The 27782-nt window shown below is 36.9% G+C and overlaps 1 protein-coding gene across 6 annotated transcripts in view; it reads right to left on the reverse strand.

The window, feature by feature from the left end:
* The window catches only part of WDPCP (WD repeat containing planar cell polarity effector), a 173010-nt gene that overhangs the window by 48085 nt on the left and 97143 nt on the right, over nucleotides 1-27782 (reverse strand). For all 6 annotated transcript variants that reach the window (XR_015794843.1, XM_088134019.1, XM_088134016.1 and 3 more), the window contains one exon: nucleotides 16028-16091. Coding sequence is in view for 5 of the 6 variants with exons in the window: in XM_088134019.1 (XP_087990145.1) it covers nucleotides 16028-16091 (64 nt within the window). In the remaining variant the exon portion in view is untranslated. The remainder of the gene's footprint in view (nucleotides 1-16027; nucleotides 16092-27782) is intronic.

A 27782-nucleotide genomic window follows, 5' to 3' on the forward strand; every position in this document is an offset into this window, starting at 1 on the left:
TTAATATTTCTTTTACTATTTATTGTCTGGTGCTAGTGCTAGTTGGCTGTTGTAAGTGATTGGCCTTTGGCTGTAATAAAGGATTCATTCATTAATTTATTCAAATTCTTCCCTTTTCATGTTACTACCATTATAACAGAAGTGCTCTGAATGATTTTAATAGTTTCAAATGCCAGCATTTATGCACACCATTCACAGAAGATTTATGTGTCTCTCTGTGGTGTTTTCAAAGCAAAGTATCACAACTAATTCCTTTTTAAGTATATGCAGTCATAATTGGAGTGAACTTGTAAAACTTGTTTTTATTCTCTGATGACATTATAAATCAGTAACTTCAGGTAAAAACAGACTCGTGTAAGAAATGTGAGTCATCCCTGATGAATATAAGTGTTAGCTTTAAATGGTTAGAAATGCAAACCTAAGGCACCCCAACCTTAGCAGAGGATAAAGATGAAGGCACAGAATTCCTCAAACTCCTGGAAGTTTGAAGATGCCTAGTTCTCTTGAAACAGGTGTGGTTTCCGAAGAATGTCTGTCTGGAGGCAAAGTAGTAAGAATTTGCCATCAATATTATACTTCCTCTGTCCATAAGCCTAATAACATTGTCAGAAAAGAGAGCCCTGAGGAAGTTCTTAAATGGGTGAAAGTTTATACTATCAATTCAGCTAAGGTAATACTGTAATTGTGAATCTCTGTTTTTATAATGTTCTTAGCAATATATTCATCTGATTCAAATTAATTAAAAGGGTTTTCAGATTAAACTCATGATGCCAAATTTTCATAACTGATTGTGACAGCTTAAAACATTAAAAAAGTGAATTTTCCTGCTCAGATTTTGTTACATAAAGCACTCCCAAATAAAGGTTATTTATGGTTATATACCTTTTCTTCTTTGATTATATACTTCTTTGTTAGGAGCTCATTAGATGTATATCAGTCTTTCAACAACTACCCAATCAAATATACAGTAATGCTGACCAATGGCAACTGGCTTCCAAAATTTAGCAGCACAATTTCTGGGAATTTTGGAGGCTACAGAAGCAGTGTTCAAGGGACAGGGGAGTAGCACAGTGTAATCATTGCACAGTAAAAACTGGTGATCTGTATTCATATGTACATACTGTATAAGCCTTGATCCATGTGGTGTGTTATAACTTGCTTTATTATTTATTTTAAACAATTCTAGTTACAATTCATAAAAAGAAAATAATTTTCAAATAAACTTTCAAAACCACATCATTTTCTACACAAAGATAGTGCTGCATATGAATAATATTTATAACATAGATGCAAATTGTATTAAAATAGCATAAAATATTTTTATGCTAAGAATAAAAACAAAAAAGAACATAGTAAAGTTTCTATTTTTTTTCCTTTAAATAATCACATTTTGTTTACCATTTAAGCTAAACCAATACTGATTTCAAAGGAACTAATGTGCACCTATCTGGGCAAAATTCCAAGAATTTTTCAGAATGTTCTTGTTCTATACCGATCGGACCATCACATATGATCTGACACTTTTATTAAAGTGTCTGCTCCTTGGGTTTGTCCTATTTATAACAGAACATTGGCTGCCCTTTCAAACTGTCAGCAGCCGAAAGCAGGAGCCCACTACAAAAGGATTTAAAATGAACAACTTTAATGTTGCTTGATCTTTATTGTCATATATAAGATTAGCCACTTTGCTGCAGTAAGAATAGGTGGTATCCATTATGTTCATTTCTATGGTTTTTGAATTTTGTAGGAATTAATAATCATTGTTTCATTTATATGTGATATGGCGCTTTATAAAATAAGTAGTTTTTAATTTATGTTGAAGGACATTACCTATAAACTCCTTTAAGAGGAGGTGTCTACAATAGTATTACAATTGTTTCACATTTAGGCACTTCCATGAGAATTAGAAATACAGTACATAGCACTTAACAGGACTGTCACATGAGAGTGCCTTGAGTGATATCTCACCTCAGGTACCATCTTGCTAATTAGTTAGGCAACTATTGATGCTTGTAGTATTTTTACTCCACTCTTCAGGAAGTTCCAACAGCAGTTCAGAAACTCACAAGCACCTTCATTCCTAGTCTTCCATTTGCATTTTAAAGATTATGCTAAATATGGTGAAATCTTTGAGCTACTAAGAAAAATTCCCTTTTGCAAGGGTATTCAGCAGCTTCTACACATTCTCCTTCTCCCTGCACCTCCCACACAAACCGCCTTAGAGAATCTACCATCCTGCTGCAGTAGCATATTTTGAGAAGAGTGACAGTGAAGGAATCCGTTCTGTTGGTGGATGCCATTCTATTAGCAGAAGGACACCACTGGATGCAACAATGAAATTAATCAATAGTCTTTGCAGACTTGTACTGGATGTTGATTCAAATGTGTACCAGAAATAATTCTAGAATTATTTTAAAGGGTAAGAGTTTAAAACTTTAGAAATCAAGGCTACGTTCTCTTTTTATAGTTGCATCCAATTGTCTTGGTAGGCTAACCTGCCATTTTAAAATAATGGAGTGAGTCAGTCATTTTACACTAAATGCTCAGATTTTACACATATTCAGCCTGAAGCATTTAAACCCTAGTTCAATTAAATTTGCATTTTGAGTATGCATGCATGTAAAAGATCACATTTGTAATTAAAATGCTAACTTAATAATCTTTTTTTACAGCAGGGTACAACTGAAGCAAGATTTTTCTTGCTCATGTCTTAAAGAAACAAATGCTGTAATTTGCTGAAAATTTCACTCTCAAAACCTAGGTTGCAGAAATTCTATAGGGATGGTTTTTTGACTGATGGTTGAAGTCCAAGAAGGGCTGCTTCCCCTGTGGACTTTCTGCTTGCTACACAGCTGTTATGCATATACCAAACGGTTAGCAGACATGTCTTAACAAATGGTTCATTTCGCCCAAGTAAGGTATTCAGTCAATACACATGCCGCACTAAGAGAGGAGGAGGAGGAGATGGGCATGGCTTCGTTGTAGCTAGTGTGGCTGTGAAAAAGACAGAAACTTCCTTCAGGGGTTGATCTGGCAATCTTTCTTTGGAGAGGAGATGGCAAGAATATTTTATTCAGCCTTATAAATACTTCATTCAATTACATTTCACAATAACAATATACATAATCTATCCTATTTCCCTCCTCTACTATCTGCCATATATTCTTTTCAGTGTTGCCACCTGAACAGTAAAAATCTGATTGATTACACTGAAGAACCTAACCTTTTCTAGTCTCAAGTAAAAATAAATTGCTAGAAAAACAAATGATTTTGACGGTTAGTATTTATCCCCAAGAAATCTTGGGACTGTGAATCTCTAATACAGAAAGAGTTCAAATGTTAAAATGGATTTGCTTCAAAAAGCATACAAATGAATATACAGACACGCAATTTGCCTTTGCCTTAAGAATTTTTTTCATTTTTGGACTGTCAACTGGAGCCTGATATTTAACCTTTTGAGTTCCATACATCTAAATTGTTGAGAAACTTAGTTTCATAAACTAATATTTAGAGGTGCTCCTTTAGGCATATTGAAGAGTAAATATACAGTTGGATGAATCTTTAGGACAGTACCATGGCATCTATTTCATTCTAATTTGCTGTACAGGGGTTTGAAACAGTCAGTAAAAAAAGTAATTTCAAAGATGGTTTCAAACATACCAGCATCATAGCATGCATCATTTTACACTTGCCACTTTTCTAAACATAAAGGCAGATTTAGAGCAACATACTTGGAGACACACAGTCTGCTTATGAACCATTTTTACAAGTACACAACTTAAGCAAATGAAATAATAAGCATCCAAATACAGTGCTACCCTTTTTTTAAAAAAGGGATTTCCTTTAAATATTTTTTAAAAGACTTGGATTAAAAAGAAAAAGTTTTTCTAGCCACCTATCCTATAATTATCTTATTGTAAGAGGTAAGAACTACAGAAATTGAAGCTATATTCCCTTTTTATAGCTGTATCAAATTGTGTTGCTAAGCTAACTGCTATTATGTAACTAACTGGAGTAAGTCAGGCATTGCTCTGATTTTAAATATATTTTATTGGAAGCAATAAGGTTTGTAAGGCGTAGCACAATGACAGTATATTTTGACAAAATGCATATAGAAGATAAGGTGATATCTGAAAGGCAGGAGGGAAGCTGAATTCTAGTTATGCAGAGTAGAAAAGCAACTATGAAGCATAATGAATCTCAGAGGTCATCTAAAAATGGGCGGTATTCCTGCGCAGTTCCTCGTATTTGAATCTGTTAGAGCTGTGAAGGACTTTTTGGCAGAACCTCCTCCCTCCAGTAAGCATGATTGCCCCCCCCCCCAATTTCCCTAGACTCTTGCAGTAAATGCCCTGAAGAGAGGATGGGATGGTGGTAGTCATTTGAAGAATCAGGTTTATTCTTCATGGTTTCTTTTTCATGACTTCAAATGGGTGAGTGGCAAGTTTACATGGCTAGTGGAGACAGCAGGGGCACCATAAAGGAGAAGGCACTAATAACATCACTCTGCCAGAAGAGGTATCAGTGGCAGAATAGAAGTTTGGAGATCAAGTTGCAGTTTTGCAAATGTCAGGTAGGAAGATACCAACTAGAAGAGCTGCCAATGAAGAAATGGACTTTGTTGCCTGCTGGTCAGCTGATAACACAATTTAATGCTTTTCACTTAGCAAAATGCTGAGCAGATACTAACACTGTCTTCTTTGAATCTTCACAGCACACATAGAGATGAAGATAACAGTGAAAAAAAGCAGTCGGATCAAAATAGAAAGGCAAAGCCTTATGAACATCCAATAAGTCAATTAAACTTCTAACAACAGTCGATGAAGATGGGAAAAATTAGTAAGACAATTGGTTGATAACTTAAAAAGGCATATATATGAGTGCAAATTTTCTTTGTTCTTATGAAACTGTAAATGGGTTTAGTTTTGTTTAATTTAGTGTAGTGCATAACTCACTGGGACACCACACTGAAGGAATCAGCTTTAAAAGGAAGCTAGGGCTTGTTCAAAGTTATATAAGAAAAAACACAAGAGTTTTTGAAGAGCCTGTCAAGATTTGGTAGATAGGTAAATGTTCAGAAGTTCCTCCAAAACCATTCTGAGAAGAGATGGAGAAAACAGAACTGTCGCTTACCTGGCTGTGATAGGCAAAAATGGCCACCAGGTATACATGCTAAGAAGAAAGTGAAAATCCCTTTGATGTTAAGGAAAGAAGGGATTTCAAAACATCTTGTAAGGGACAATGAAACAATTCCTTCCCAAGAGTAGAAACTAACAAACAAAAAAGAACCATCCACTTGAAAATGTACGAATAAAGATACCTCTTTTTTTAGATCAGGATAAAATTGCAAGAGAGAATATCTGTCCACTGGCGTAAGAAAGGTAAATCCTCCTGTATAAACAAAGGAGAGTTGAAAACAATGACTGCCTCAGCCACCATGGAGTGATCTGAATTCAAGGCACAGCGACATGAGGCAAGTGCTTCAGACTTTTGCTCAGTATAGGAACTAATGGAAACCTGTGTAGAAGGTCTTTATTCGAAGCATAGAAAAAGACATCTCCTAATGATTCAGGATTTCATTTTGTGGTTTCAGAAATTATGACATAGGACATTCTCTGTTGAATGCTCAGCACAACAGTTTTCCATTAATGGAAAGTAGTGACAGACAGACTGACAGATTGAATCATTACACTTTTATCTGTTTAGGTGAACAGAGGCACTGTTCCCTAAGAAGAGTCAGTTGTTGAAGAGCTGGGGACAGAGATCCCTCCTTATTTGTTATTATATTATCATACTCGCAAGTTGGGTTGCATAGGTTGTTAAGAAGACTTGGCTCCTACTGCCATAATAATTTTCTGATTATTAATAAATCAAAGGAAAAATTATGGTCTTTGAAAAATGACATCATAGACATAAATGGCTATTAGATGGTGAGCCAACAGAGCAGGTTAACACCTTTCCTTATCTAGGAGTAGTCTTCTCTAAGACTGGATCTTGGCTTCCTCATCACCAAAGGAGCTCACTTAGAGCAAGGGCACATGTGAATTTACTGCTCAAATTGATAAATCACAGCTACCCAGGTTCCTTAGCCCCAGTTATTAAAGTATACAAGGCTAAGATTACTCCTATGCTTTTATACGGAGCTGATGTTTGGGGCTTAAAACAGGTACCGATATTAGAACAAACACAATCACAGCATCCGAGAAGTATCTTGGGCATGGATAAAAGGACTTCAGCTGCTGGAGTTTAGTTGTATTATATGTGATTTTTGAATGAAATATGTTGTTTTAATATGAGGGTCCCAATAGGTCGTTCATCTAATGTGCGAGTTGAATTGGGAATTTATACAATTTGTTCTTTGTCTAAAATCAGGGCATACAACTATTGGTGCAAAATCAATGCAATGGAAACTGGCAGACTCCCAAAACTGTGTCTGATAGAACAGAGAAAATCTCAATTACAGACTTCTTGGAGTATACAGTTGATAAATTCTATTAGAAGCTGTGGTCTCCCTGTCTCTTGTCCAACTATTTTTGGAGAACAAGTTAAAAAGATCGCTGCACAAAGAATCTTGGATATTGAACCACAGAGAGACATAGCCACCATTAGTAAGGTTGGTACATTGAAATGGATGAGCCATTACAAACGTACCTTCCAAATTGCCAAGTATTTAAACATAGAAATGCCTAAACGTCTTAGGGTGGTATTTACCTGAGCAAGATTCAAGCAGCTGGACACAATGGTTAGATATGAAAGATTTAATCAAGTCCTTTATAATGAGCGTACTTGTATTTGCAGAGCTCCAGAGATAGAAGACACAACACATACATTATTTGAATGTCAATTGTATAAGAAAGAGAGAGATCAGTATCTTGGACCGCACATTAGATGAATGACCTATTGGGACCCTCATATTAAAACAACATATTTCATTCAAAAATCACATATAATACAGCTCTTTATTGGAACAAAGCAGTACAGCTGAGATCTGCATATGTGGATCTGATTGGGGTAAACCGTAGGGATGATACAGAAATATGATTTGTATTTAACTTGTTTTTTTTATTCTATTTTTAACATATGGTTTTATTAATGTTTTGTGTTTTATATTCTGTATTTTAATATGGCCTAATGGCTGATCAATAATAAAGAATGAAATGAATGAAATGTTGGCATAGAAAATAGGCATTGAATCATCAGAAGCTATCTGGATCATGTGGTTCTGAAACACAGGTGCAAACACCTGAACTACTATATCTAGAAAGTGGCTAATAATTAGCATATGGAACTATATATGGAACTGGGATTGTTAAACATTATCTGAGAAAGGGGCTATAATATGCAAGCCACATCATGGAAGAACAGTTTGTGAACTGTATCAATTGCACTTCATATTTGGGTCCTGTGTATTTTAAAAAATTAGATTCCCACTTGGCTGGAAATTTATGTCCATTTAATGTTAACAGATTCATTTCTGAGAAGCTGCTTACTATACTGTTATTCCCAAATAGCTACAAGAATATCTACAAGTATATAATAGATTTGTATAGCCACAAAAAAGGGAAAAATGAATTTCTAAAAAGTGTAAGAAGGACCACACACACATACATACATGCACATTTCTAGTATCTGTATGTATATGCACACTTTCTCAGAAATGTTTTCAGAAGGTTCTTTTGAAGCATGCTTAATTGGGAAAGTTTATCACAGTACACACATCTTTCTAATTGGATGGAATAAGCTGGAAGATTAGAACTATATACCGAAAAGTATTAAAAGATTTATGCAATTCCTTTTTGTATAATTAGAAAGGAATTTTCAAAAACTATAAAAAGAGAATGTAATGGTGCAATTTAACACAGAAATTAAATATTAAGATCAAACTAACAGGGCAAGTAGCATAATAGGATAAATTATATTAGCAGCTAGTGTCAAGGCTTAATTTAAACAGAATGTCTTAATTATGCAAAAGAGTTGAGTTAATGTAACCCTCTAAGGTTTCCTCCATTTTTTTTTCTTCAAAAACAATAAAATCTCCTGCAGATCTACAGCAATGTGCTGGGAGACTGTAAAACTGCCGTTGTCCATTAAACTTAATTGTCAGATTGTGCTGCAAAATCTTTTAAGAAAAGAGCTTCCCAGAGGACTTGCATATAGGGCCACTTAAGAATTGATTTACTTTTATTCCTGTTGCAAATTGTGCTGGACAGAGATAACAGAGTGATAAAATATAAATCCCTCATTGCAGTGATTAACTTCTCAAACTTCAGTTACAGAAATCTAAAATGTGAAATGTGATGAAGGGTTTAAACAATCACAATGAAAAATTTCCACCTATGTCAGAATACAATTAAAATGTTATTTAAGATTATTGTGTTACCAAAACATATGGGATTTACCAACAGACAGTGCCATCAGATACCAACCTTCTTTCCAGGGGAATTTTTCAACATTTCCATTGATTTCATAAGTTCTACATGTGTTTGTCCAGTTCACTGATTCAGTAAGAATTTAATATAAACGATTTCTAAGTTGCACTAGACTTTCATCTTCAAGTTGATGGCAGCAAACAAGCTTCCTTATCCAGGGTTGGATTGCCCATATACGGATGATACCTTTTAGGTAGTTAGGTATGTTAATTAAGTCGCTACCAAAAACCCTTCTGAAAGAACGAATGACTGTTAATCTGTTTAAGCTCCAAAGCAACTGATTATTTCAATAGTCTATTATAGAAGCCAATGAAAATACCATATTCAAAGATGGTATAAGCTGAATAGGGTAAAATGATAAAATGAGGCTACATTCCCTCGTTTTTCCCATTAAAGAATTGTGAAGTTAAGATAATGTTGTCTTAAAATAAACAAATTTTCCTTTTTTAAAAATATATAGCTTTATTAAATTTTTTTAAAGACAAAAACTAACAAGAACTAATATTTAGGATAAAGAAAAGAAAGAAAAAGAGAGAAGAAAAAGAAAAAGCCAAAAGTGCAGGAAAGAAAGAAAGAAAGAAAGAAAGAAAGAAAGAAAGAAAGAAAGAAAGAAAGAAAGAAAGAAAGAAGGAAGGAAGGAAGGAAGGAAGGAAGGAAGGAAGGAAGGAAGGAAGGAAGGAAGGAAGGAAGGAAGGAAGGAAGGAAGGAAAAGAAAGAAGAAAATATAAAGAAGTAGCTTCTGATTTTCTTTACAGCAGTTATAGATATAGATATAAATTAATCTCTGACTATATAGTTATAGCATGACTTAACAGCATGATTTTTTTTATAATCTATTTTTTTAATCATCAAAACCATATATAAAAGAGTAGCTTTTTAACAAGATGGATGGTGACAAATTTGATATAGAAATAAATTAAATAAATAAATATATCATAATTTCATTTTTTTCTGTTTCATGCAAAAAGTCTATAAGGGGTTTCCAGTCAGCATTGAACTTAGATAATGTCTTTTCTCTGCTCAAAGCTATCAATTTGGCCATTGCAAATTTCCTCCAGAAACAGGAGGGTTTAGGTTTACCACTTTATTTCTCACAGGTGACATAAAACTATAAAGTGATCTATAGTGGAATGGCCAGATCTGAATCCTGCCCATTTATGGTTATTAATATTTAATTATTTCCCCACAGCTCCAATGCTGTTACATTCATTCCATGTATATTGTTATACTATTTCATTTATGACAGCAAAAGAAGTCTTATTGTTCTTTTATTACTACATACTACAGGTCAATCTGAAGAGTTTTGAATTAAGTTTCTTTTATTAGACAAAACAATTTTGTTACAGATAATGCTGCAAAGTTTTGCACAGCAGCGATCAATACCCACAAACAAAGGACCTCAGGTTCTGCTAAGTAATACGCTCATATGGTGTCTTAGAGACAATTTCTACATTGTGGACATTTAAATGCCATTTTATCTTTAGGGGTATGTGTCTCTGATCTTTGATCAAAATAAATTGAATCAATTAATATTCAAAGATTCCAAATTTCAGATTTAAATAATGATAATAATTGATAATAATAACAGCAACAATAATGATATCAACGTTATTAGCTTTATTCAGCTTCCCCAAAAGGGCTACTTTCTTAGGAACTACAGATTATTCTTCCAAAACATTTGCCGTTGTGGAATTTCAGAAGCAAAGTTAGAAAAACTGCCAGGAAGCACTCTGAGGTAAATCAAACTATTTTTTTTTAATTGTGCAAAAAAATTAAAAATAAATTCCTCAGGACTTCTGAGGAAGCAACAGTGGACTGAAGACAGCTCCGTGACAGTGCTGCTGATGGCTGTGGTGCAAAGAGAAGCCGGTGAATGGATCAGCTCCTCAGAACCCCTCTCGGGATCAAGGAGAGGGCTAGGATCACACATAGGTTTGCTTCATACAGAGGCTCCCCACCAAGAGATCGTACAATAGTTATCTCCAGCAAGTCTGAGAGCTCTGGGAGCCAGGGGAAAGTCATCCTGCCTAAGACACAGTTCAGCTCCTTCAAAAGGACATTGGATTTGCCCACTTCCTCTCTTAATTACCTTAATTAGGAAACTGCTTGTTACTGATCTTTTGGATGTTAAGAACCTTCTGAAGGGCATGTTTCATTACGCTGGGAGAGCGTAAACTGTTATTATGTCATAATATAAATTTGACCTGTTTAATGGTTGAACAGGTCAAAATTATATCTGCAACCGAATGTTTTCCATAGTCTGTATAGTACAATTACTGAAACCAATCCACATACAGATAGGAAACCCATTGATCAATTCTTGATTTGAGCCCAAAGAGGAATTGAATTTGGACATCAGGACATTTTTTATTCCAGCTAGTAACTGAACCTAGGAGAAATGCCCAATGATAAACCTGAAAAATTCAGTCCAGCTTTTTCGAATGGCAATTGTAATTTGTGTAAAGAAGATTTTACAGAATATGCTTGCTAAAGAAATGTAATAAATATCCTGTAAATTATTTTTAAATAAAACGACGGAATAAAGATAGGCCTCTCAGAATTCATTTTAATCACATTTATCTTACCCCAAATACTCAAAATAATCGTAGTTCATCTGTCTAATATTTTTGTGTCAGTTTGGGATAAATTCAAATTTACCAGTTGGGAAAGCTTCCTGGAAATTCTTATCTTAAATCCTAATACTAGAAAGATTATTATTATGACTCAGTGGCATTAAGACTGATTCACTCATAACTTGGAGTGGAACAAAAGCAAACAGGATCCCAAACTTTTGTCTTAATCAAAAGGAGTCCCAGATAACATGGCAAATTGCTGCCGCTTTCACCACTATGAACTCTGTCCATGAGGAACCAGGACTTCAGCAAATCCAAGTAACTTTACTGGCAGAATGCTGAACAGAACAGTGACAGCAGCCAGGAGGGAGACCTGCTTGTTCTCTCCTCCCTAAAAGGGAGTTCACCATCCTAAATAAGGTCACTGGTCAATAGCCCATTTATGCAATAAGGGAGGAGTAATGACATATCACCTCTCATTATTACAGTGTGGGCTCAAGTCTGGGCTTGTATCTGTGTTTAGTCAGCTTCATTTTTAGTTTTCTATTAATGCTGTAGGCCTCAATTCTGTCATTTGACCTCCTGAAATTTCTTAAAAAACAATGAGCACACCAGGATTGAAACACTGAGAAATACCACATCAGGGAATTTTCTTAAGAGCTCAGGTCACTAGATGCCAACCAGACAATCAATAGAACTGCTTGCAGATCACTGGGAAAATTCCCGAGAGCCTTCTAGAAACTCTCTGGATCTATCATGTGCTGGAAACAGACCCTCCAAATAGATTCTTCAGCCTTGTAGGAATCTCAGGTGGCAGTTAATCTCAGTTGAATCAGGAAGTGATATGACCATGGCAACAGGCTAGTTGTAATGCTCTCCATTAACCATTACCATTAATGGTGGTAATCTAAGTCACAAAAAGTGCTCTAAGGCAAAGACAAGATCCAAAGTGTGTCTTCCAACATATCGTGGGCCAGTGGTTACCTTGGGCAAGCCCATGGTTGCCATAAAGGCCATGAACTCCATGACTGTTCCTTTTTTAATAGTAATTTTATTAAAAATTACAATTACAACAATAAAAACTAATACAAACTAAAAAAAATTAAAGAATGAAAAGAAAAAATAGGTGCAGAAAAGAAAAAAGAAAAAAGAAAGAAAAAATAAGAATATAGTAAAGAAAAAGAAAAGAAATATATAAAGAAATGACTTCCCCCTTCATCACAAGAAGTATAAACAGTTTTAGTAACTTATCACCTTCTCTTAAAATACAACAAATGATCTTTTTTTCCCATATCCTATCTCTTACCTATAAACAAATCCTTAAGGCCTCATCATTTCAGGCCTGATGTCACAAAAGTCCACTATGGGTTATCAGAGATAACGACATATCTATTTTAACCTTGATCAAATAAACCAACTTTATATTCCTTCCTTTTACTTCTAACAAACTTGATCGTTATTTCCTTCAAATAATGTCCTAGAACTTAATTTCTTTTCATTTTTTCTTTGTCCCTTCTCATGAAATTCTTTAAAACTTTAACAAGCCACTTTTGTAAGCCCAATATAGGAAAATTATCCAGGTCACTCTTTTGGTTTGTTATTTGTATATCCCTTTTAATTATTAAGGCATCAGCTGGTTTCTTTTATATGTCCAGTGTAACATCTTTTTCCATCTCATTCTTATAATCTGCCATCTTTAAATTCACTTTCATATCAGTCTCAATCTTGTCAGGTAAAACTTGTTTCTCTTCCAAAACATCTTTTAAACACAGACTAGCTATAGAGGCAGATACTCTTATCCATTGTTCAAAAATACCCTTCGATATGTCCAATGTTTTTATTTACTTACTTACTTACTTACTTATTTATTTATATGTCCAATGTTAAAATACTTTGCTTCATTTTGTATTTGCAAGTTGAGTTTGAGTGATCTTCTCCTTTAATTGTAATCTTGAGTTCCTTCTAGTTCTCTCTAGTGTCCAATTTTTAAAGTCTTATCTTATGTTTTTTTTAAATAATTCAAAACAAAAGTGTTTTCCCATGGGAAGGATTCTTTATAATTAATTCCAAAATCTTATTTCAAATTTATCTGGACCCTTGGTCCATTTGTAACTTTCTAAAATCAAAGTTTTAATCACTTTTTTGCTATTTACTATATTCCAAAAAAAATTTTTTTAAGACCTTAAACTTGTAGTTAAAACTTCTTTCGCTATGGATTGATGGAAACTCACCTGGTCCTGTAAAATATGTCAATCCAGAGGTCCGTAATAATTGAAAAGCAGTTAACAAGCAATTTCCAAAAGTGATTAGAAAAGGCATAAAACCAAAAATATGGATCTGGTATGTAGATTACACCTTTGTCATAATAAAAAAGGAATAACTAGAGAAGATACATGAAACAATCAACAACATCTTAAAAGGAATAAAATTTACAAGGGAAGAAGAAAACAACAACACACTACCCTTCCTGGATATCTACATCAGCAGAGGAAATGATGGCAAATTAGAAATACAAGTCTATCAAAAAACAACCCACATTAACCAAGTGCTCCATTATGAAAGTAACAACCCAACCTCCCACAAGAGCTGTGTAAGAACATTATTGTCAGGCCCAGCCCAAGAACGACAACGAAGTGGTCCAGTCCAGTATAGTTCCTTTATTAGCTTGCACCTATTAGACAGAATCTTGCCAGACTAAACCTATGCTAAAGCAACTAGTGGATATACCCTGTGAGGCTCTAGGAAGGGGCCAGTCTCAGCTTCTTCCTATTCTCATGGTCCTGCCGCAGGCTGAAGAAGAGCTTGCTCTGTAACCTCTCCAGGAATACTCTTCCTCCCTCCTGATAACCTTGATCCCCCATTCCAGTATCCTCCTTGCACATGCCTTCCATTACAATTATTCAGACAAGCGCAAATGCACTGCAGCAACCCAGAACACCAGAAAAAGGAAACAGACCACCTATACAACATCTTCCAACAAAATGGATACCCACCCAACTTTATCAAAAAGTGTCTGACCACTCAACCCACTACAATGCAACCAACGCAAGCTATGAAAAGGATAACACTGCCATACATCAGAAACATCTCAGAATTTAACCAACAGACTATTACAACCACATGGCATCACTGTAGCACACAAACCAACTAAAGCTTTCAAAAACTGCTTAAATAAACCAAAAGAACAGTAGCTCAATAAGAAAAAACAGGAATCATTTACAGTACAACAGTGATAACCACTATGTAGGACAGACAGGCAGAAGACTAGCAGAGCGCATCCATGAACACCAATTTAGCAGTCAGAAGACACAATGAAAACTCCTTAATCCCACAACACATGGACAGACTTAACTACAGTTTCAATTGTCAGCATCTTAGACCAAGCTAAATCCAAAAATGTGAAGGAATTCCTGGAAACTTGGCATTCAGACAAGTGAGCCATCAACAGGCACATAGAGATAAACAACATTTACACACTATTCAAAAGAGACAAAAAAAGGATTAACACCAGGATTAATACCAGACAAACAATCAAGCAGTAAACAACACCCTAACCAAGGACCTACCAAGGAGAAAACAACACCCCCACCAACATTGACAGGCCAGCTACTGTATATAAACAGACAGCAAACCCCACTCCCTTCTAGCACTGAATAGGTTACCTAGCTAGGTAACAAAATGCCTGCAGAAAACAACCAAGCTCAGAGAACCTCAAGAACTCCCCAGTTCAACCCTGAGCTACATATATTCTCTTCTGTTGGTGATAAGAAAAGGAAGCATGCGAACCCAGTGTCCTTTCAAAGGTGCCAACTGCGATTTGCACAAGATGGCTATTCCTTTGTCTCCCAGAACTCTAAATCCGCCAGAGAGGAGCAACTGTATGGAGCACATGTGGGCAATCTCAAGTCCTCTTCTTGTCTGGAGAGGAATTACAAAGAGCCAATCTACTTGCCAGCTCTTTATTCTACCATGGTCGTCGGCTCCATTTTTTGTGCCTGCCATTTCTTCTCTGGAAGTCAACTCCATGGCTATTCCTGACCATGCCCCTATGGCATGGAAACTAGTCAACAAGCATCAAAAGTCAAAGGGACTCTAATATCAATCCAGCGACAGCATCAAGGACCCTAGAGAGGATCCAACTGGCTAGCAAGGCAGCTGGTACACCAGGGGGATACCAAACTTGTCCTTATTGCCCAATGTAATATTTAGGCATTTGTCTCTGTGGCCACATAAGCAGGGCTCTGGGTCACAAATAAGTTATCATGTAAGCACAATGCCATTCCTTTCCCCCATCCTTGGATTCAAGGTTACTGTTGGACCCCAAACCTAGAAGGGCAAATCGCCAAAAGGGTGATAGCACTGCTCTCGCCCAGCCAGGTTTTAGTAATGCACTCCAGCTCTGTCTGCTATCTATAACCAAGTCATGAACAAATGGACCTAGTATTTACCCCCAGCATTTATTTACAAATTGCATTTGTAATGGACCCAGTATTTACCCCCAGCAACGTGAATCCAAGGTCACCAGTGATCTGACTACTAAGATCTAGAAATGGGGCATGCTTTTGAGAGGCCCAGAACAAAAGAAATGGATTGTATTTCCATTGTCCAGTTCTTAGCCAAGGATAACTAAGCCACAACTAAATCAGTCCCCAAAATGAGATCAGAAACTAGAATGAAAAGGATTTTGACAGCTGCTGACTAAATATGTATTACCAGAATGCAAGACAAAAATGACAATGGGTCAGATTTAATAAAACTAAAACAGCACTGTAATATTACTCTATAAAGAGCTCATTCACACCACATTTATCACAAGACAATCACTGTATGTGATAGCATATTGTTGAGAATGATTGTTACAGATTATTGCTTGATCTTAGAACTGCCACTAGGAGATGAACTATAAGCTCATCCATTTAAAAAAAGATTATAAATTACTTCAATCCTGTTTAATATGCATCAAAAGTGACATAATTCATCCCATAACAGCAAAATAATACTGAAAATTCTTCAAGCATAACTTACCATAAATAAGTCACGGGCACCTATATCAACTGCTAGCAGAAAGGCCTTTTCAAATCTTTGGTGCCTATAGGATGAACAGAAACAAAAATAATTGAAATCTATGGGATAAACTACATGTAACAGACAAAAATATATAATGACAATCTTATAATCCCATGAGTTCTAGTCCTGCCTTAGGCACAAAGCCAGCTGGGTGACCTTGGGCCAGTCACTCTCTCTTAGCTGTAGGAAGGAGGGAATGGCAAACCACTTCCAAAATCTTGCCAAGAAAACTGCAGGGATGTGTCCAGGCAGTTGCCAGGAGGCAACACTGACTCAAAGGCACCAAAAAAAAAATTAATTAAAATAATTTTAAAAAATCAAAAGGAAGGAAGAGGCAAGGGAAAGGAGGTACGCTACACACAGAGGTGTAATTCCAAATTCACCTCCTTTTACGCTGTAAGTGCCTGTTTTCCTGCATTTAAACTTTGATAAGTTTCAGGGCAAGTGAACAGTTAAGACCCCTACAGCCACTATTTCTGATCACCAAAAGTTACTTTTCTTCTTAAAATGAGCAGAGTAGATTTGTATGTAACACATAACCAAAGCACCTCTCTACACTGAAATATTTTTGCAAAATGAAAGAGATATAGTTTTACTTATGGTACATTCTCCCACAAGTCTTGCCATTGTGCTCCAGCATAGTGGTGGTGGTGGGGAGTCCTGAGAGAGAGGAGCAAAGAACATTCAGGCATGCATGCCTAGGATCACCCAAGGTGTGAAAGTCTTCCCAGAAGCTCAGCTAAAGCAAGCAAGTGCCTATATTGGGAAGAAGTGATATAGGAAAATTCTGGAGGTGGATGATCACTTTAATGACAACAGCAAAAGCATATTTTCAACGTGTGCAGGAGAAGTCTATAGTAGACCACTCCTATATTTTAGCAAAAAATCCACATGGACAGACAAGATAAAGTGATTGACAATATAATGCTGGAAGATGGACCCCTCGGGTTAGATGACACTCAACAAACTATTGAGGAAGAACTGAGGATTTTACGGAGTACTAATGGCATTTATGACATGGCAAGATAAAAGTCTTCTGGATATCTAGTTTCTGATATTGCCTTCAGGAAAAGAAAACCCAAAGCTGCAAAGACAGAACAATAGTGGGAATATGGAGCATAAGAAGCATGAACATGGAAAAGTTCAACACAGTGAAAGATGAAATGAATTGACTACACGCTGACATCTAAGCATCAACTAATTGAAATTAACTGGACACTTTTGATCAGAAGATCATGCTGGTTACTTCTCAGAACACACAAAAAATAAGTGCTTGTTTTCATAGTCAGGAAGGTGTTGCTTTCATAGTCAGGCAGTATATAGCAAAGACAGTACTTGGATAGAATACAATCAATGAACAATAATATTAGACTTCATGGAAATCGTTTAATATTATGATTATCCAAGTTTATGCTCCAACCAGCGATGCAGAACAGGAATTTGACAAGTGTTACTGAAATATAGCAAGCAACAGAAGCATCAGTCAAGGTTCTAATCAAACTATGCCAACAAATCTGGAGAATGACATAGTGGCCAACAAATCGGAAGTATCAGTCTACATACCAATACTGAAGGAGATTTAATAGAATGAGCAAATTATTGTACGTAGAATTTCCTTATTTTCACATGCTGGTAAAATAATGCTTAGGATCATCCCACACGTATTAAAGCCCTATAGATTTCCCCATCTGGAAAATGCCAGATGTTCAAGCTGGCTTTAGAAAAAGGCCAAGGAATAAAAGACATTATTGCTGATTGCTGGATAATTGAAAAAGCCAAAGAATGCTAAAAAGAAGTCCATGCTTAACAAAAGTAATTCGGCCCAGAATTTCTATCAGTAAGCAATGCGGTCGTAAAGCATGACCGCACTGCTTAGCAGCGGCAATCCCAGCAGTCCCCGTTGCTGTCATTAAGAGAGGACTGTGAGGCTTCCAACAAGCAAAGTCAATAGGGAAGCTGGCAGGAACTCGCAAGTTCCAGGCAGCTCACAGGCAGCTGGTGGGCAGGTAAGTGGCTGCTGTGGCTTGGTGTGAGTGTGGCAGGGCCAGCTGCTGCCAGGTGGAGGAGGGTGCAGCAGTGGCTGGTGCAGCACAAGTGTGGCAGGGCCAAGGATGGCTGCTGCCAGGTGCGGGAGGGTATGCTGGTGGCTGCTGCAGAGCCGCATGAACACGGCATGCATGCGCTACAGAGTACGAGATCCCTGGGAGAACAGCAGAAAAAAACACAGCAGAAAAAGACACAGGAGTGGGAGCAATTTACAGGAGCGACTTGCAACTTGCCAGCTTCTCCATTGACTTTGTTTGTGGGAAGCTGGCAAGGAAGGTCGCAAATGGCCATCACATGACCATAGGACACTGCAAGTGTCATAAGTGCGAGCTGGTTGCCAAGTGCCTGGATCGTGATCATGTGACCATGGGGGTGCTGGGATGGCCAGAACTTCAAGGACCAGTCATAAGTACCACTTGTTCAGCTCCATTGTAATTTCAAATGGTGCTGAACAAGTGGTTATTAACCAAGGACTACCTGTATATCCTTTATTGATTATAGAAACACTTTTGATTGTGTTGACTATGTCAAGCTGTGCAATGTCCTTAGGAAAATGGTAATCCTAGAACATCTCATTGTTCTCATGTGAAACATGTATACTTATTGGAAAGCCATAGGCCAGACAAGAACATGACAAAACAGAGTGGTTATATACTCTGTCCTTATTTATTCAATCTATATCCTGAATATATATCGAGGGAGGCTTCATTAGAAGAAGAACATGGTTTTAAAAGTGGAGGAAGGAATATCAATAACCTGTGCTATGCTGATGATACTACTATGATTGCTGAAAATGCAAATGACCTGGAAGTTCTAGAAATGAAAAACAAGCAGCATGGTGAAAAAATCAGACTACAGTTAAATATAAAGATGACCAAACTAATGAAAACAGGTACACCCTTAGAACTGCCAACAAAGACAATGAAATGGTGGATAGTTTTTGCCTTTTAGGATTGACTATCAGGAAACAACATTCAAGAAATATGCTGCAGACTAGCACTTGGTAAGGTAGTAGTGAAGGCCTTGGAAAAGATATTCAGGTACTTACACATATGGTTTAAGCAGAATAGAAAGAATGTTGATACTGTTCATTGGAATAATGTGCCTGAACGTCGTTTCTGTGAAAAATGGAAGGTTGAATCTATGGCAGATCACCTACATAATCTAAATTAGTTGACAAAAGGGCAATGAAGAAGAAATTGTTTTGGAGTTATTATGCACATGAAATAAATTTTCTAGGCTCATTTTTCTGCCTGCTTTCCTTGTTTAGTTCCCCCCCCCCATCCATCCTTTATACATTTCATTTTTAGTTCATTGTTAACACTATGTATGTAATTTTCTTTTTAAATTGTAATTTAACTTCTATGTGCTGTAACTAGATATAGTGACATTAGGAATTGCTTACGCTTTGTATATGCTCAAGGCAAGCCTTCCCTGGTTTCCTTTAAACTACTTTTTCTCCAAGGCCTAATTGCTTCTCCATTGTTCCTGAGTTCACATTTCTGCCTGTGAAGTCTAATTCTTTTCTCTAAGCTTAACAGACTTTTCTTTTCTTTTTGTTTGGTTTTGCTCCTGTGTGTTCTTAATAAATGCTAAATAGTATTTTAAACAATTTATTTTTTTAAAAAAACAAAATTTTTGTACCAATTTGTGTCTTGGGAGTTATAATTTGGTAATAAAAGGCCCAGGCCTCTCCAGATTAACTATCAGAAAGGTGCTCCTGCGTTTTCATTTTTCGTCTTTTGGCCTTGCTCCCATAATCATTGTTGAAGGGAGGAAATGAAGTTGAAAGCAGTAACTGCTGCCTCAGCCCAGGCTGTCCTGGTTGGGTGGGTAGACTCAGTAGTAAAGGATTTCTTTACATGGGATATCTAGAATCTTTACCTGTCATGCACAGTCCCAGTCTATAGGAGAATATCTGAAATGGATTATTATTATTATAACATTTTCTGATTTGGATTCCTCTTCCTGGTTTTATTTCCCACATCAAGGCTGGGCAGGAGATGATGTGTCCAGTGCTATATTACTCTCAGTGCCTGATATTCTCTATTTTGTTTCGTTCTGTTGCATTGTGTTGTGTTGTGTTGCACTGCACTGCACAGTATTGCATTCCATTCTGATTTCTACATTTGATCTCTACTATCCTCTCTTCATGTATGAATTACACTATTCTTAATGCACCTTTACCATTTTCTCCATATACTTTGTTTTCAGATACTACTATATTTCACATTTTCTCCATTCCATTCAATTCCATTCAAGCAAGTTTCTTTATGTTCATTGTATTTTTGTTGTTTTCCAGATAATCTGGTATGGGCATTTTTCCTTGTGGTGTTCATACTCTTAACTTTACCATATTTTTCTGTATGGTCGTAGTCTATTCCACCCTTCTCCTTTAAGGCAATCAAAATTCTGATAATTCATACAGTATAATCTAAGGATGATTCAGGCTAAATCAGAACCTTCCCAGTTCTCATCAGTTTTCTACCAATTTTTTGATATTAATTGCTGGGGGCCTGGTTGCATTTGATTCAAGTAGAACTTATCTTTTTGTGCAAGCTCAGTTGTTCAGATATATTCTCTACAGCTTTAATAAACTAAATCTGGCTTCCTTACACTACTGCCTCATCCACAGACAGATAAATTTCACCTTCATTTGCCTGAAGGTGAATATCATGTTGTATATCATCAGACAAAACTGCTTTTAAGTTCCTGGTTTTCAGTTTTCTACTTAGTGATCTAAATTTGAATCATACAACTACATGTCCCCATTTTACTGATGTCAGTAGGCACAACAATCAGTGATACCATCTTAGTAGTATGTATTAAATTATTTAGATGACATGTTATATCCACAATCTTGTTATGTAGCTCATTATGTGGATCATTACATTTATCTCTAATGATCAAAATTCTCCTTACTGGTAAAGCTCACTGACCAGAGTACAGTAAAACCTCGGTTCATGAACGCTTCTGTTCACAAACAATTCGGTTCACGAACAGCAGTGTTCGCAAAATTTTGCTTCCGTTCGCAAACTCCGCATCGGGTAACGAACACGACCCACGGCCATCTTCCCTGCTCTGACACGTGGTCGTGGCTTCCTGTAGGTGAGATCGCGGTCGCAGACAGACACTGGCTGTGAAGCTTTTTGGTGTGCTTTTTAGCATGGCTCCAAAGAAAGTGCAGAGCAAGCATGGTGGTAAAAAGAAAGTGCAGAGCAAGAATGGTAAGAATAAGGTTTTGAAGAAAATAATCATTGAATTGAAGAAGGAAATTGTAGAAAAGCATGAGGGTGGTATTTGTGTGACTGATCTGGCCTCGGAGTACAAGATGGCGAAGTTGACAATCTCCACTATTTTGAAGAATAAAGATGCCATCAAAGGAGCTGATGTGGCAAAAGGAGTAACAATGTTAACCAAGCAGAGGACACAAGTGCTGGAAGAGGTGGGAAAACTTTTGTTAGTGTGGTTGAATGAGAAACAGCCAGCAGGTGATAGCGTTAGTGAAGCTATGATCTGTGAAAAAGCCAGGAAATTGCACAGTGATTTACTGCAAAAAAAACTCGTCTACAAGCGCAGCAAGTGAAGAATTTAAAGCCAGTAGAGGCTGGTTTGATAAATTCCGCAAGAGAAGTGGCATCCACAGTGTGACAAGACATGGTGAGGCTTCCAATTCTGACAAGGCCGCTGCAGAAGCCTACAAGAAAGAATTCGCGGAATTCATGAAGGCGGAAGGATACGTCACTCAGCAAGTGTTCAACTGCGATGAAACAGGGCTCTTCTGGAAGAAGATGCCGAACAGAATCTATATCACGCACTGCCGGGGCACAAGCCCATGAAGGACAGATCGACCTTTTTGCTGTGTGTGAACACAAGCGCCGAGCTGAAGATTAAGCCACTACTGGTCTTTCATTTCCATAGGGTTATGCAGCACAGGAAAAAACAAGTGACATTAGACAGATTTTTCACCAAAACTGATCCTGCAGCTAAGAGACAAAGAAGAGAGGAAACCCCTGAAGGAGATCTCCCCGATGTCCTTTTGGAGGGGGACTCTCCCTTCAAACAATAACCGCCTCCCCACCCGCCTTCCTGTCCTCCACGCCAGAAGTCGCCTCAAGCAAGGTTAGTGTTCTCTCTCTTCATACTGTACTGTACTGTACTTTGTGTCATATTTTTGTGGTTAAAAAAAATATATATATGGTTCAGAACGGATTAACCTTATTTATACTGAACCTTATGGGAAAATTTGATTCGGTTGGTGACCAAAATCGGTTGGCGACCACATTTGTAGGGGTCAGAACAGATTAACCTTATTTACATTGAACCTTATGGGGAAATTTGATTTGGTTCGCAACCAATTCGGTTCCCGACCAGAATCGTGGAATGAATTAAGTTCGTGAACTGAAGTACCACTGTAATATTTATACTTCAAAGCCAATAGTAGGCTTTATTTTCTGTATCAGAAGCTAGTACAACATAGTGCCTAAGCTTGGGATTTATGTAATGCCTAAGCTTAGGATTCAGTAATGAACAGTGGCCTAAGGTAACCACTATATTAACTTTGTCCACTGTCTCCAACCTACCTTTATGCATTTATTTATAAGACACTGAAGGTTGCCGGCCAGAAATGGTTGACACTTCAGCGGTTCGAGCCCAGCCTTCCTGCAGCAGAGTGAGCTCCTGCTTCCTCCCCCAGTTCCTGTCAACCCAACAGTTTGAAAACTTACGTGAGTAGATAAATGGGTACTCTCACTCCGGTGGGAGGAAAAATGCTGGCGGGTCCTTGCAAAAGGAGTCGGGAGCAGTTGCTGGTAGCGCGGAAGCCGCGCTCGCCCGAAAAAAAGGCGCGAAGCAACGGAAACCCCGCCTCCTGCGCTCACCAGCTGGGCTCTGCTCTAGGAAGGAGGCCCTGGCAAACCACTTCTGAAACACCTTGCCTTGAAAACTGCAAAGGACTCGTCCAAAAGCAGTCATTGCAGAGCCGGTAATGACTGAGTGCAGATAAAACAAAAAACAAAAACTGACCCTAGGCAATGTGCACAATCAAAAGACAATACAAGGAACAATATAATAAAAAGAACAAACAGTAATGACACAGGTTTTCTTCTGGCTGCTTAATTGCCAAAAGCCTTCCAGAAAAGCCAAGTTTTAACTATTGTTCAGAAGGCAAACAACTGGAGGCCAGTTCTTGCTTCATGGGATAAGCGGCCAGTTCTTGCCTCATGGGATAAGCGGCATCAGAAGAGTGGAGCGACCGCCAAGAATGCCTACCTCAGAGTCCCGTTGTATCTCTGATAGAAGGGGACTTTTAGCAGGCAGATAGAATTTACTTGGAGTTGGTGGTCTGTATGATACCCGGGCCCTGAGCCATATAGGACTTCATAGAAAATAACCAGCCCCCTGAATTGTACTCTGAAAGAGACTGGTAACCAATTCATCTCCTGCAGCAGTGGTATTACTGTATGTAACAATATGTATCAGTATTGCGATTGCCCAATAAACACATGGGTAGCTTTAGAGTAAATATAGGACTAGTTGTAAGAATTACCAAAACACTATTAGATACAGTATGATCTGAGCCATGGACTAAGCTAAGACGTGTAAACCTGATCCTTATGAAGTGAGTGCAGGTAGCCATCTAAAGAGTGGTTAATTTGAGGGCAATCTCTATAGTGTACTGTTAGGTGAGATATTTGCATTCATCAAGTCCATATACGTAGGCATACCAAGAAAGCAACCAAATTGTTTATATTAACACGGAGACTTTTACTACTATTACTAGTCCCCCCTACACACACACACACACACACACACATTTAATATAGTACATTAAATGAAATTACTTTTTTAAAAAAGGATCAAGATCTCGCTCTAAAAATAGAGGAACTGAAGAAAAGGTTAATGCAGGAAGAAAAAAACTAAAAAAACCTCTGCAGGCGTATGGAATACTACATGTGTTCTTTCAATTCCATTTACAACATTTAACCTATCTAAATTTAGTAGCCAAGCTCTTTGAAGAAAAGAAAAATCTAACAATAAAATTAATATAATAAAAATAAAAAACCTGGTAAAATAAAATAAGCACAAGGCTAATAAAGTAATAATGAAATTTTCATGAAGTCCTGATATTCTACTTAAATGTAGAAGAAAATCACACTAATACTCAAAAATATTTTTACTGACTAGCTACAACCAACAAGCTGTCTTAGTCATGCTCATTGACCATGTAAGTATATTCCTTGTGCTGGGCTGATAAAAAGGAAAAACGCTATGTTTTTCCCCTTCATCTCCAGTAAGAATGCACAATATTTAGAAAATCATCTGTAGCAGAAGAGCTATGCCACAGTTTTAATTTATAAACCTTTCTTTAGAAATGAAGAAGTCTCAGAACCTGCCTCATCAAGAAGTCCAGTGAAGGATGATGTGTGATATGCAAAAGAGAATTTAAAATCCTTCCAAAGGAAGACAATAGGAATAATGAATACTGGAAACAATTTACATGTAATCAAATGCAACTGAAATGAAGTTTTAATTTGTTCAAATTTTAAAATGCACATGCAATGGAATATCATTCGAGCATTTATTTAACAGCAAGCAATTGTATTTAAGCCTATGAATAGATGATGAAAATAGGTAAAAACAACTACATCTTCCAGACATTTATTTCAGAGCTTACATGATCACTTTTAATTCAGTTATTTTGTTTAATATTTCAATTTAATAGCTTATTCTTTCATTCAGTTTCTAGGCATCTTGCCCATTTCTTAAGAGCTATTATTAATTATTCATAAGAAATACTTTTCTTATAAATTCTGCTATTAGCAATTGTTGGATCAGAAACAAAATGCATGGAAGTACAAAATGAAAAATGAAGTTTCATTAACTATATTTTGCAATATTGTAATTGTGACAGTTTTCTTCTGGGCTCTGCTAACCAGCATTCCCTAGCCAACAGAACCAGAAGTGTGCTCATCCTACTGGACCAGATCAGATGGGTAGCAACAACAAGGGAGAGACAGTCCCTCCTGTAACCCAATCCCAAGCCATGAAGGGCTTTGAAGGTGACAACCAGCACCTTGAATTGCATCCAGAAGCTCACTGGCAACCACTACAGCTCATGAAGTAGTGGTGTTACATGTGCCAAGTAACCGGCGCCATTGACTATTCGTGCTACCACATTCTACACCATCTGCAGCTGTCAAAACACAACTATCTTAATCTTTGATACATTAATTTTCGTAATTAATATAATCTCCATTGCATCTTACAATATAACATTAACTGAAAATCATTGAGCTTCTCAGCCAGTAACACATCATCATCCCCATACAAAAATACACACACAATCATATCACGTTGTTAACCAGTACCCATGTAACATCATTACTAGCATTCTTTATAAATTTGTCCATAAATACATTAAACAGCCAAACGGATATTAAATATCCTTGTCTTATCCTGCTCAACCTTCCATTTATTCTCACACATGCTTTACTTCTATCCCAAAGCACTCTTATGGTGTTCAACAGCCAACCTTCAAGCCATATTTGTACAAGACACTTCATAATTCAAGCCTCTTTACTTTATCTTACATTTTCTTTTGAAAGGGCTACCATATTCCTAATGTTTTCCTACCATAGACCAACATGGGTCTCCTCATACAATACATTTCTTAATGATCTACTGAACAGCAAAAATCCCTTAAAAATGTTCCTTCTTCACCCACAGCCTCTTTCACATTATTCCATCAAACACCCTTTTTCCTATCTTCAACTAGTGTAATTCTACACACTTCTGTGACACTTAGTAAAATGTTTCTTTTCACTCTGTTCAGAGCAGCTTATGCACTTGCATCAGATGTCAGGATGCAAGTACATAATGGTGGCATTTGTGTGATTACATCACTACACATGTCATCATTTGCGGCCTATTGTGGTCTGCAGCAGACACTGCAGTCTGCAATTCCTCCCTGGACAAGGGAAAATCCTCTGCAGAGCCTATATTCTTCCTGATTATTGCCTGATAATTGCTTTCTTGTTTAGATCTCAGGATTGTATTTATTGTAACAACAAATTCTATTTCAGCCTCTCTGACATGATCAGATAAGGAAACACACAGTGGCTATTTTGGGGGGAGCTGCTTTAAATTAACTCTTCTAGACTAATGTTAGAGCCAGTTTGGTGTAGTGGTTAAGGTGCTGGTCTAGAAACCAGAAGGTTGTATCCTCTCTTAGGCATGAAAGCTGGCTGGGTGACTTCGGGCTAGTCACTCTGTCTCAGCCCAACCCACCTCACAGGGTAGTTGTTGTGTGGAAAATAGGAGGCAGGAATATTAGGTATGTTCATTGCCTTGAGTTGATCAAATATAAAAAAGGTGGGATAAAAAACTAATAACAAAATAAAACAAAAATAAAAAAATGTTGGTGAGCCATTTAATATAGCACTGTTTTGCTATAGGGATCAAAGAATTTTCTGCATAGAGTTTATATCTCTTATTATAACATCTCCTGATTAATAGGATAGGCTGTTGAGTTGAACAGTTCAGTACATGGAGATAGCTGGCGCTGAGAACAATTTAAAAGTAGCCTTCATGGAATGCCAATTCACTGGGCCCTAACTATAAGCCATACAAAAGCATTCTGAGTCGCTGTTTGTTACTGTTGGAAAGGATGAGAAATTATGCAGCTGGCTCCTTGAATTAGGCCAAGGCTCTGCTAGTATTATTTCTTTAACTGGATTGTAATAGTAAAGCACCACTGCCTATAATATAGACCTCATTTGTTTTTTTTTTAAATTTGTTTTATTATACTACCAGACATAAGTAATACATTATATTATTTCAGTACTGTGGTATTTATACAGTATTGCCTAGAGATTATTAACACTGCAATGTTTAGATTTTATTTATTTATTTATTTATTCATTCATTCATTCATTCATTCATTCATTCTTTGTTTAAAACATTTATATCGCTGCCCATCTTGTACCAAACTCTGGGGAGCTCACAACCAAAACTTAAACTCAGGTTTTAACAACTTAAACCTTTAAAGGTAGAGAAAAAGAAGAGGCTTGTATCAGTGTTGACTATGATTTGAAGTGTTGATGTTAATAAGCATAAGGTTCTTTAAATTAGAATTATAAAGCTAATTATAACATGAATAATTGCAAATTACATCAAAATGTTTGTCGTGCAATAATGGTTTCTGTCTTGAGCTGGACACTGAATACTAAGGTTTCCACTGTATTGTTACTTACTATTGTTTGTGCATGTTAGAGAAAAAGAAAAAATAGACAAAACAAAATAAGCAACAACAAAAAGAAAAAAAGGGGGGGGGAAGAGGGAAAAAACAAAAGGAAAAAAAAGCTGTTTGGTTTCTAACTTCCCCCTTTTTTGCCTCTACTAATTTGCGGTGTTTATAAACATTTAGGCCTCCTTAGAAGCCAAACTGTGTTTATATTTGCCATTCTGTGTAATATACTGTATATATGGGAACTATTCTTGCTTCCATTTGGTTAAACTTCTGTTGTGAAGATATACTGTTAATTCTGCTATTGCTGCGTATTCTCCAAGTTTAAATTCCTAATCAGATATTGTCAGAATTGTATCTTTCTTCCAGCGTTGCGCAAAATTTATTCTCACTGCCATGAACAAGTATCTCAGTCAATTA

Source organism: Python bivittatus, unplaced genomic scaffold (genome assembly GCF_059951505.1).
Source record: "Python bivittatus isolate LINGU-HERP-01145 unplaced genomic scaffold, Pbiv_v1 ctg000020_np1212, whole genome shotgun sequence".
Taxonomy (NCBI): Eukaryota; Metazoa; Chordata; class Lepidosauria; order Squamata; family Pythonidae; genus Python; species Python bivittatus.